The following is a 13,176-nucleotide window of genomic DNA, read 5'->3' as shown; positions in this document are numbered from 1 at the left end:
ATGGTGTATTTATTATGTATTCATAATAAACAGAGGAGTCTGAATCTCCACTGTTCTGTTCTGAGTTAAAGTAGCCTTTGTGGTAAAAGGTTAACCTGTAGATGTTTCTACACAGGAAGTGAGACTTCTCTCTGTTCCTCTGAACAGTTTCTGAACCCCCAACTCTGGGCACGCATTGCATTTTTCACCTTTATGACAGTTTGTCACAGACTCACAACATAAAAGAAAAACAAAAGCAGAAGAAAGTGAGCAGAAACAGATGCACGTCTTATTCTATCTCATCAGATGAAACATCTGTGTAGAGTTCTTTGTATTTATCAAGGCCAGTCTGTGGAAAGTAAATGCAACCACAATGTTTTGAACTGCTACCGCTTGACCACACAGGATGCTGCGCTCTCTGAAAATAAGGACGGAAGATGGAGGCTTTTTTTCAAAATGACTTATCGCTAACAAGGACGAAACACCGGAAATCAGCACTAATTTTACACTAAGATAAATGATGAAGCTGCATCCATTACAGCTCAATTTTTATGAACCTCCTTGTCTGTGTGTTGGTCATAATGGGCGTTATTCTGCAAAACAAGAATTGGTGGAAAACCCTAGGTAACTATAAACACTTTAGATAACTAGTAATTTATGAACAGATATTTGGTAAACAGATAAATCAATAAGAGTTACTGTCGCTTAGTGAAGATACTGGATACAATTACTCATTTCTAGGGACCATTTTATGCAGTGTTTTGATGAAAAAGGGATAAACAATGCAAATTAAACAGACAAACTCAAGTTAACAAACTATCAATGATCAAACTAGTGATTGGAATATAAAAACTTCACAGAAATATTTAAATCATTTATTACTCACTTATTTACAGGTTATGTTTTTGTCATATCTCAGGGAGTGTTAAAACTTTAGGTCATAATTGTCATAATTCCTTCCAAGAACAAACCAACAAATAAAACAGAACCAAGAAAAGGAAAAGAACTCAAAGAAAACAAGAATCTGACAAAACCCAGAGGAAATCAGGTGAAAACAGCTAGAACATTGTATATCCATTACATTCCTACATCAATACTGCATCTGGTTTGTCACAGACTTTGCTGTGGTATTTTGTGCACTCAGGGTTTGTTTCTTAGATTCTTTTAACACAAAAAATGCAGTTCACCAAGTTTTGACATGCACGAATTGTCTCCGCTCCAGCATGAGAACCAGCAAGTGTTGGGTTTCCCGGATCATGCTGTTAGTTCCTGGCTCATCCTCAGAACCTGATGTGGTCAACCAGGAGAAGAATCAGAACCAAGGCAATTCCAGCAGAAACAATCAGCCTGACAGTGGATTCATTCTGACACCAGCTGCTGTTTTCTGAAGAAGACAAACAAAATTGGGCAAGTAAAAGAAGTAGTAGCTCTACTGGCAGATTATTTCAATTATAACTAGCAGTTTTTCATCAATATTCAGGAATTATTGACTGGAAACTTTCTTGCTAGTTTTGTCTTATTTAAAGTATGCCAAGATTAAAGTTATTTCATAAGATTTTGTGTTTTTGCAGTGTGGAAGCTTTTCAGAGGTTTTGATTCACTGTTAAGTGTCAATCATTTTCCAGATGAAAAACTGATTTCTATTTCATTGATAAATCTGGTTAGGTAGGCAAAGTACCCAAAGATTGTACTCAAGTAAGAGTTGCACTTCTTTAACATACTTATAATCAAGTATTAGGTAAAAAGATGATCAATCATTTAATATTAAAATATTACATTACCAGATGGAACAAAATCTAAAGTGAAGTGGAAATTTTGGTATTTTAAGGAACAAAATGACAATTTTTCCAAATAAGATTCTTTCCATAATAAAACTTTAACAAAAACTGCAGGTCTGTGTCTGTCACTGGTTAATTTTTTAAACATTTTTCATTCAGTGGGTAGAGAATACAGAATTACTCAAGTAAAAGTAAAATGTACAGTGCAGTAGAAATACTGCTGAAAGTGTATTTTTTCACAAAAAGTTACTCAACTAGCTAGTAACCAACTCTGGTAGCCAATATCTCTGTAATTACTCAGTTCACTTAAAGGTTAGTGTTAAGAGAGGAGATTAGAAACATGCATTATTTTTAATTATACCTGCATTTCCCAGCTGAATGTCCTTTGTAAGCAGTTTGGTGGTTTGTCTCTCTACAGGGTTTTCAGCCATGCAGCTGTAGTTGCCTCCATCCTCGGCATCTACGTCCAGAGAAAGAATCAGCTCAGAGGGCAGACTGGGACTGCTGGTTTGCTTCAGTCTCTCCGTCCCGCGGTACCAGGAGAGCTTCAGCTCCCTGCTGTTCTGGACTGAACACTCCACGGTGACTGAAGCAGAGCTGCAGTTAGTGACGGTAATGGACGGCCTAGGGAGGAAACCTGAGGGAACAAACATGAGAAAAAAATGAGAGGATTTTGAGTTTATTTTGTTTTTTTTAGCACTAATCCACTGACTAATTAACTTAGATTCAATGTTTAGGATGAGAGGAGTCGTTTAGTCACATTTAGAGTGAGCAGTTTTGGACATATAAGTAGATTTTAATCTCCAGAATCAGTTAAAAAAATCACACAGAGAAAACAAAACAAAAGAAAAAAAAACTCATAGAAGACTAAATAAACTTAATGTATTTAAAAACATTATTTTTATTTATAAATTGAGGCTGCCGTGCGGTAAAGTGACCAAAGGTCCTCACACTGACACCACAAAGTCAGAGGCAGTTTATTACATTCACTGGTATGTAATGAATGAAATGTGAGAGATGCATCACTAAACTGCACAGACACAGAGACACTAAAACAAAAATCTAAATATGTGAAGGATTCTTATCACTTGTGGTTGATTTTGTTTGTGGCTCAGAAGAAAATTGTTTTAAATACTAACATAATACTTTAAATGAGAAATATTCTCCTTCTGTCACAAAGAAGCTTGTAAACAGCCATAGATTGTGAAAATATATACCAGTTATAGTTGATAGAATGGGTTTCAGATTGAAATGTAATTAAAAAATATAAAACCAGTCAATGACAAAAGCTTAAAACTGCCTTAAGCAAAAAATTCAAAGTTCCTGGTAAAGGAAACAGCGCTATGCCTTCATTTTTCTGAGAAAAATGTCTAACCTGTGACATTTTACCCTGATAAATGCAACGGAAACACTAAGCCGGTAAAAACAGTCCTGGAAATTTACCCTGGTAACTTTAAAAGAGCCTTGAAGAGAGAAAACACCTGAAAACTAATGTCTGGATAGAAAGAAATGTATAATTCTTCATTTCTTAATTTTGAGACAAAAGTACTAACGTTTTAACACATTACAAAGTTGTAACTCTTAATGAAGGAGTAGCTGCTCATTTAGTAAATGTGTGATGATTATTATATGGTGATATAAAGATGCTTCTACTCACTGTAGACAGTCAGGTGGAAATCTCTGCTCAGGATTTTGCTGCTGATGGACTGGAACTGGTAAACGCCTGAGTCACTCACTTCCAGCTGTGAGATAGTCAGAGCTCCGGTGTGGCTGTCAAGAAGAAGTCTGTCTCTGAATTTCTCCTCATAGTCACATTTTACTTCTTTATTCAGCTTTACTGATGCTATTCGAATGTTTGGGCTTTCGACTCCGAAGGTCCACACGACCCGGGCGTTGTGTTGACTTTCTACCGGCTGCAGCGTGATGTTCGTTCTCTCTCTTGCTTTCACAGCTTTCTTTTCCTCTTTTGTACAAACGTAGCACAGCAGAACTGAAAGACACGGGCCATTTGTAAATTCCCTTACATTAATAAATATCAAAACCAAAAGAGTGTTTTTTTGCACCTGAATCAACTCTGAGCAGTTACAATGAAATGAGACTGCCAGCGTTTGGAGTTTCATAAGAAAACTTTTTTATGAAATCTACTAGATCACAGTGGTAACATATACTGTGTTTGTGATGTTTTTACAGACTCTTTTCTCGATGATCCAGAGATGAGTTATCTGTATCTCATCTACAATTTGGCTCCTATTGATGTCCAAATTCAATTCAAATAAAAAAATGCATCATTGACCCCAAAGGGAAATTAAATCTGTTGTTCAAAATCAACACACTGCAAAAACACTACATTTTACCAAGTATCTTTTGTTTAATTTTCAATGCTAACAACCAATTACACTTAAAAGAAGATAGAACTAACTTACAATTAACTTTTCAGTAAGAAAGTTTCCAGCAACTAGCCTGTTTAAAGTCAGTAATTCTTGAATATTGATGAAAAAAAATACTGTTTTATTGGGAGATTATTTCACTTATTCTGTGGGAAAAATGTCTTGTAATAAAATAATCTGCCAGTAGAACCAGTAGTACTGTTTTAAAATCAATATTCAAGAATTATTGACTTTAAACAAGACTCTGTCTTGTTAAAAAGTTACCTGTAAGTTTTGTTTTATTTTAAATGTAATAAAATATTATCTAGAAACTAAACAAAAATCTGTTGTAATATTTGGTGTTTTTGCAGTGCAAAGGCTAAAATCTGTAAAATATAGAGAAAGAAACTTTTCCAACTGTAAGAGTAAAATATATTGGTGGAGGTGAAATGATGGCAAAGTTTCAGCACAGAAAACTGAGAATCAAAAACATGAAAGTTTCCACCATAAAAAAGAAAGGAACTGATTAGAACCAAGATTTGAAATTTATGAGTAAACTCAAAGCAAAACACTGAAAGGAGAATTTAATTTATTACTTAAAAAGTCACTTTAAGCATCATTAAGAGTCTAGAAAACAATGTAAGTTGAGTGTTTGTTACTGCGACATGACTACAGGATGCCAGAGCTCTGAGAAGGAATCTGGTAAACAACGATGTCAATTATGACTTCGTTCAGTTTTCATTGTTGCTGATTAACCTTTAAAACTCAAAGGTTCAGTCAAACAAAAATAATGGTTTTTACACAACATATTGGCTCAGTCTTGAGAAGCAAAGATCAGAAACTCCTGACAGAATTTGGAGGTTTTTCTTTGAGACTTACCTTATGATGTTTCAAAGGATCACATTTATTTACCAAACGCAGACCAATCATGTGAGTTTTAGAATATCTTTATATAAATTAAAGCAAAACCTGATTGATCTGAAATTATGTCATTTTCTATTTAATATAGGAAATGTGAAAGTTTGACAAACAGTTGTTTCATCCCACTCATTATTCAACCTCAACTTTTCACGGCTTAGTCTCTGCATGTCATTGTAGGTGTATATTTTTTTTTAAATATGAGTCCTATGTCTAAGCACCACATTATAACTGAAAACAACAAACTCTCTGACTGTACCTACCTGTGAGATAAATGATAACAGAGACCTTACCTGCTGTGAGGTAAACTGAGCAGCATGTCACTCCTAAGCGCGCTGCCATTTCTGCTCCACCTGTAAGATGTTGTTCTACATTATAGTGAAACCGTCAGCGCTGGTGCTGCTCATCAGACTGAAAGCTGCAGAAACCAGGAAGGAGAAGCAGAGAGGAAACACTGTTCACACATCGCTCCCTCATTTGAGTTTTTTAGTTTAGCTTAACAGGCATTGATTGGCTGAGAGGCAGCGTCTTTCTGCGTTTTCATGTGTTTTCAGCATGTGGTGGTAAATAATGATCTGACTCTGAAAATTCATAAATCCTTTGTCAAAATGTCAAAATTTTATTCTTTTTTTTTTTGGTTAATTCAACCTACCAGGTATTTACTGCTCCATGTTTTCATCTGTTCATTTTTACATTTTGGTTATTTTCTTCTACCATCATCTTGTTTGTCTGATGTCGCCTCATCTGCTTCTGTTGCAACCTTTTTAGGAGAATCCTCACAGATTAAAGCATTCAAGATTAGTTTGGGTCAGATGTTACATCTCTTTTCAGTATCATTCTTTTATTAGATGAATATTTAACATTGTAATTACACATACAGTTATTTTTTACACACTGTCAGCATAAAACACTACAAAAATATAAAATTGTATCAAGTACTTTTGGTCCAGTTTCCACTGGAAATATTTCAGTACAATTAAAATACAACAAGACTAACAGACAAGTAAAATATAGGAGCTTTTTTAAGACAATTATTCTTGAATATTTTTAAAAAGTACCAGTTACACTAACTGATTTTGTTTACTTATGACATGGGAAAATATTTTGTTATAAGTGAAATGATCTGCAAATACCAGTGCTTTTTAAAAATAATATTAAGGAAATGCTGACTTAGAAGAAGCTCCTGAAAACTAATTTGTAAGTTAATTTTGTCTTACACAAGAAACAAGACAAAACTACTTAGTAAGATTTTGTGTTTTTGCAGTACATTTAAAGTGCGAAAAAGTACTTCCCTGCTGACAGATATCTATTTTAGTCCTGCAAAAGTTTTAGATTATAAAACAAATTTCAATATTAGTACAAGATAACTTAATGAAATACAAAAGGCATTATAAAACTGCCTTATCTGTAGAATTAAAAACTTCAAAATGATTGTTCAGACTACATGAAGTGGGCTAGAAGTTTGCAAAAAGCAACATGTTATGGCCTTATTTACCGATATTCAAGAGAAAATACTACAGACCACATACTTCTCCTCCAAAGTATGGCTGCTGCGTTGCTATGCATCATTTCTGTGGTGAAAAATTAAATTGAGCATACGAGAAATGATCTGTCAACAAGACGACGCCCGAAGGAATGGGGTTCTTGATAAACAAGAACCAGATCTCATTAGAGGACAGATCTCAGCAGCAGCTTCATTACAAAATGTTTTACGGCCCTGCAGTCACTACCAACTAAAGTCTAATGATTTAGTCCTGGATGTGTTTGTCCTTCATGTTAATCCCCGTCCACACACCCACTCCCCCACTGGGTCTGCCAGTCAATCCATTAGTTCTCATCAGGTCACACACCACTTTAATGGACACACACACACATCCGCACCCTGAGCCAGACAGGAGTTAAAACCATAAAAGCAAAGGCTCCATTATTACCCATGTGTGTGCTAGTGGGTAGTGGTGTGTGTGACAGCATTATGACCAAACACACGTGTGTGTTCACCTTTTACCAGGCCCTATGTGTGTTCCCAGACCTGGTGATCAAAAACATGCAGTGGTGTGCTGGTCAGCCAGGTGGTCTTCCCAGACCTGGGTGGTCTCAGGATTTTAAAACTGGAGGTGTGTGTATGTGTGTGTGTGTGTGTGTGTGTGGTTATGCAGGACATTTAATCAGTTATCAGCATTGTTTCTGTCATTTGTAACATCAGTTTTATTTCCGTTGAGTGACAGGAATAAGAGAGAAGAATCTTTTCTACCTTAATCAGTGTTTGTTTCCTCCAGCACAATAAGCTGGAAACCATCATATTATCCAATTCAATAATTTATTTATTTATCTGTTTGTTTGACAGGCACAATGCACACAAACATAGGACAGAACAAAGTCTGTAACTGTAACTGATGAATTGCACCAAGAATGTATAGCTAGAGCTAATAGGCTCTGGTTGGGTATTTCTAGGCATTAAATTATACAATTTATAAATTACAGTAAGTATACTATGTTTTCCTGCCTTCCTGCTCATGTGAGCAACCTTTCAACCTCCAAATCCATGTAGTAAAAAATCTACATTAAAATACATACAATTTATAAATCTAGATGCAATAAAATGTGTTTTCCTCTTTGCATATTCATACACAACCTTGCAGTGTCCAAATTTATATAAATATTCTTGCACATCCTCACACATTCAGCCAACATCATATATATAATCTTCAATTATATATTATATCATATATAATTGAATATATAATACTAACTCACTCCTACACAGACTTTCTCATCCATTAAATCTAAGTGTTAAGACAGATCTCATCTTTGATTTTCCTTCAGGAGAGAGTTGGTCATGTGAACAAACTTTTTAAGTTCAGGTTTAGCTTTTACCTGCAGGTTTAATAACTTCCTTATTGTTGTACTTTTATATGAAAAAGTGGTCTGAGCAAATGGGGTTCTACAATTCTGTTTGATTTGATTTATTTATTTCAAACAAGTTTTTTAAAAATAAGAAATCAAGAAATCAATTGTAAATAACAACTGGACATACAGCATCAAAATAGTAACCAGCAAATTTTACAATCAAAAGAGCCCTCTGTTAATTTGGACATTTTAATGAAAAACTGTTAAAACTTTAAGGTCTAGATAAACTTTATTATCCCAAAGGAACTATTTGCTTTGCAACCAAGAGAGAACAAAATGTACAGAACAATTTAAAAACAAAAATCAGCATTTTTGATCAGATTTGTATTTAAAAACATTAGTTTATCTCTTTTAGCCCACGTTATGGACAGCAAGCTGCAGGGTCAGACTGAAGTTTGCTCACTGAGCACCGAGTTCATTTCCTGGCCATCTTTTCTTGGAAGTTGTTAAAAAGTAGCTCATAAAAGTCCAGCCAAGATAGTTGGCTCAAGCCATTAACTTGCTGTTGCTGTTTTTCTTTATTATTATTTAGCTCATCAAACTTTCTGCTGCACATGTTTTTGCAAAAGCTTGGGGTCCGGATACTTTGATGAGATGAACAAACTTGTTGGAAACACATTCAGACCAACATGAGACACAAAACAACAAACCTCCAGCTTCCTCAGCAGCTCAGGCTGGCTAATTCTGGAACAACAAACAGAAAATTACCAAGTACGTTTACATTAAAGTTATTGTCAGGGCCGTTATAAAAAGGCTGTTTCCTTCATAGTTACACAGGGAAAAAAATGAGATTATTTTATAGAGAGTGCATTTCAACTTTAATTTCATTTGCACCTGAAAAACTGCATGAGACTTTTTGCACTTAGCAAGTCAACTGCACTTTATATTCTCACTGTTACATTCTCACGCTGCTATTATTAATTTTCACACTTAATCATTTTTTGCAATGACTTTAAGGTGCAATATTAACAATAAGTACAATGAGGTTTTAATTTTTTATCCTTTTTTCTTTTATTTATTTCTGGGGTAAATATGACAATTAAAAAATGTTTCTATAACACTTTATAGAAACATGCAATTATTCAGACATACAGACAGTTTTTATATGATTGAGCAGAATAAACACATTGTAGGTATAAAATCACGTGTATATGTATAAAAATAAGAGACCACTTAAATTGATCTGTTTCTCTGATTTTACTCTTTTAGGTAAATGTTTGAGTAAAATAAACATTGTTCTTTTATTCTTTGAACTACTGACATGTCTCAGAAGATCCAAGAAATTTTTATTTATTTATTTGGAGTCAATAAGAAATTATCAAAATAACAAAAAAGATACAGTGTTTTCTGAGCTGAAATAATGCAAAGAAAAACAAATTCATATTAATTTAGAAACAACAATACTAATGTTTCAACCCAGGAAGAGTTCAGAGGTCAATATTTGGATGGATAACAAGGAGGTTTTCAAAGGGGTTCAGTGCAGAGGTCTTTAATTTTTTTCCAGTTGTTTTTTCTTATATTTAAAATAACAAAATAAAATTTATGTTAAATATAACAGAAATTTTGCTACATTTAAAAATAACAAAAAACAACTGAAATACTTAAATAGAAAAGCGTTTTTTATTTTGGTATGTAGATGCAGTAGTTGTCCAGAAGTCCTTTATATGGTGTTTGGTGTCTTTCATTAACAGCTACCTAACACAGTGCTATATATTTATATTTTCTCCAAGTCGAGGAGATCTAGGAACATTTCCTATTGAGCAATATTACAATAGAAACAAAAATGTCAATATTTCTGCACCCTCCCAAATCCTCACTTTAAACTGTCTCTTAAGAGTGTTTTATTGCTTCACAGTCATAAATCTGTGTCAGGTTTGGAACAGTGTGTCCGTCCAGCTGGCCAGATATTTGCACACAGAGCATAAAAAGCCTATTATTTGCTGTGTGCACTCAGTCCTTTGCAATTACAACTTTGCACACATCGATATTTCAGACACCAGCTTTATTCAGTATATCGTGCGTCACTATCCACATATATGTCCTATAATGACTCAAACAGAGCAAATCTCTAAACTTATTCACAAGAGATAAATGACCACACATCCTGTCCTGGAGATAACTTTCCAAACATTTTAATTGTAAATTCTTAGTGTAGGCTATTAAATGAACTCAGAAAATGATTCTGTTAAACATAAGATGTGTGTTGAAGTGTGTTTTACCGCTACCTGGTGTACTTGTTCTTTTTGCCTCTGCCACTTCTGCAGCCAATCTCCACCCGTCTGAAAACTGACTGAACTGCAACCTAAAACCACTGGGAGGCAGAATTTGACTAGAAAGTTGTCATGATCCATGAGAATCACAATCCTCACTTCCTCCCTCTGTCCCAGTCCATTTGTTACATGACAGCAGTGTGCTACACTCCAGTTGTAAAAGTGAATAATCTGCTGTCATTACAAATGTTGCTGGCAATGTTTCTGAAACCGAGGTTAAAGTAAAATTCCCATTGCAAATACAGCCTACAGATTGGGCCAAGCACTGCACAAAAAATGAAGAATCAGAGGACTATTTACTTACAAAGAAAACAGATCCGCTGGGCAAACCGTCAAATGCTTCTGATAAAACTGTCCATGATTGGAGTGCAATGATTTGTCCCGTCCTAACACACTTCATCTGATATAGTTAAAGATGACAGGTTTCCTTGAACAGGTTAGGATAAGTCTATGGTCTATACAAAACATCTTCATTGCATTTTAATCTTTTTTTCAGAAGGAGTTGCTTTTAAGTCTTTTGTCACTTAAAATCACTTTAAACTGCTGTTGACCATGCCCCCAACTCAATGTTTACACTCCCAGGTGAAAATGGCTGCAAACAGATGCACAATTATACAACCATCCATCTTTCAAAAGCAGAAATGAAGCCTACTGGACAACCAACAAGAATGCTGCAAGTGGTTTTTGAATGGTAAGTGTAATGAACGTCTTCATTACTTGGCTGGAAACACTTAAAATATGTGCTGAATGACAAAAGAAACAGGTACAAATAGATTGAAGTATTTTATTGATTGTGTGTTTTTATGTGCATTAGAGCTTATTCAGCAGAAGAGATACCAAAAACCTTTGTAAAAGTTCAAGAAGTCCTGTCATTCAATTAAAGGCAACTTTTCATTTAAGTTATATCAAAACCTTGTTTTTCTGGCCATCCAAACATTTATATTTTTATGTTAAGCTTTTTTCTTTTTAACTAAACTTGCAAAAAACTTTAATATTCAGCATGTTTGATTTTTATTCAGTTTCATTTCACACTCAGCTTTTATACTGGACCTCACACACATTTATTAAAGAACTGATGCTGCAGCTCAGAGACATCCTCAGTCATTCTTATTCTACAAATTAAAGAATGTTATGATGAAACAGTTAGTGGTTGAAGAGACAAAATTGGAAGTTTGTTTCAAAAGCATCCCAGATATTTTATTCTTTCTGAATGACATTCATTTCCTGAAGATACAGTAATATGTAAGACTTTAATTTCTTTACTCAACACCATCATAACCATAAAAGTGTTGGGAGTGTAATATTATGTACATGTTTACAGATGCACTGGTCAGTTATGTAATTTTTAAATCTAAGTGCTAAAACGGGTTATGGGTACAAATGGAGCCCCCTGGTGGAGAAAATGAGTCAAGGCCGTGGCGGAAGGTATCGTGAGCAGAGGAGTGCTAAAGGGAGGGGTGTCCATGAGCTAATGGCTACCAGATGTTTTGGTCGGATCACAGAGAAAAAACTCTATTCAGGCCTTAGTCATCTATCATGTTTGCTCGTCCACTGTAGTTAAAGACCAGCAGGTATACCGGAGGAGTGTTTAATATACTGCATTAACTGTCCTGTAGATTTCATTATATAAACACTGTGTTGTGAAGAAAGAAAAAAAAATTCCCATCTGTTAAATTGTCTTTTCCAGCCCTAACATACCTAGATAGTTAACTTCTAGCATGACACACTTCAAAAAATACAAAATCTTCCCAATTATTATTATTTGTTTTTGTGGAAATATCCTCAAACACCAGAAATAAGATAAAACTGACTTGCAAGTAACTTTTCAGCATGATATAGGAGCTCAACCTTCAGAACCACTCAGGTCTTCTGGTTCTGGTTCTGCTCTGCATACCCGGAACAAGAACCAAACATGGAGAAGCAGCATTCAGCTTCTCAGTAGTCTCGCATTTGGTCTCGGTCTTGTCTCGGTCTCGGGCCCAGAGGATTCGGGATTTTATTTCAAGACCAGTCAAGACCTCAACTATGGAAATATCACTAAACTTATAGCATACTGTCCAGTTTATTTGTTAGTAGATTTATTTTCACTGGATGCAAAACGCACCGATTAGAATCCAAGCACTGCGACGGACTGGCGACCAGTCCAGGGTGACCCCGCCTCTCGCCCGGTGTTATGCCGAGAAACGCATGCCTGCCGAGAATTGCATCCCCTGTCGCGGGAGCGCGCATCGCTCTAAACTCTCGCATTTTAATGAGGAAACGGACTGAAATATGACCGAAGACGAAACTTTTAAAGACATTTGTAACAATATCACGTTTCTTAACGATGTAAGCCCTAAAACGGTGGGTTTTATATCGCAGATTAATTGAAATAAATACGGTTTTTACACATTTATTGAGACAAATGAGTCGAACGTTTTTCAGTCAGTGTCTGAAGAAAACGCTCTCCGCATTTGATTTGAAATTTCCCGATTTTTCATTTAACATCATATTAGCTTAAAGTATTACAAAACAGAAACCCATTATGTAGAACATTTTATATCATGCTTAACCGTCTAGTCTATTAATGTAGAGGGGATGCATTTTAATTACTGAGCCTGCCAATATTTGTATCCCCTGTCTACTGTTGATATGAAACGTATAGCAGTAGCACAGAGAATAAGTGTCATTACGTAGAAAAGGTAAAGTCCCTCTTAACTCTTCATTTCTTCAAGTTAGCAGAGGGATGCATTTTTTTGCATATCAAATTATTAGCTTGCCAATACATGTAGACCTTATATATTTTCTACAAATATAATTCTACTGACACAAAACGTATACCAGCAGTTCATAAAACAAGTGTGATTATATAGAAAAGTAATTTCACTCTTAACTCTAAGCAGGGGATGCATGTACAGCAAAGCCTATAATTAGCCTGCCAAAATATGCATGGCCTCTCCGTGTTCTTCAAATATTATC

General features: G+C 35.1%; 1 protein-coding gene across 1 annotated transcript; it reads right to left on the bottom strand.

Moving 5' to 3' along the window:
- Positions 1–840: 840 nt before the first annotated feature.
- Positions 841–5,413, bottom strand: LOC122829268 (SLAM family member 9-like; the record flags this gene model as incomplete). Its single annotated transcript, XM_044113694.1, has 4 exons — positions 841–1,363; positions 2,119–2,394; positions 3,415–3,747; positions 5,335–5,413. Coding segments are annotated over 4 exons (792 nt in total), but the record flags the coding sequence as incomplete, so codon positions are not given.
- Between the last annotated feature and the right edge of the window lie 7,763 nt (positions 5,414–13,176).

Source organism: Gambusia affinis, linkage group LG04, assembly GCF_019740435.1.
Source record: "Gambusia affinis linkage group LG04, SWU_Gaff_1.0, whole genome shotgun sequence".
NCBI lineage: Eukaryota > Metazoa > Chordata > Actinopteri > Cyprinodontiformes > Poeciliidae > Gambusia > Gambusia affinis.
Note: the sequence above shows the minus strand (reverse complement) of the source record. Positions and strands in the feature narration are given on the sequence as shown.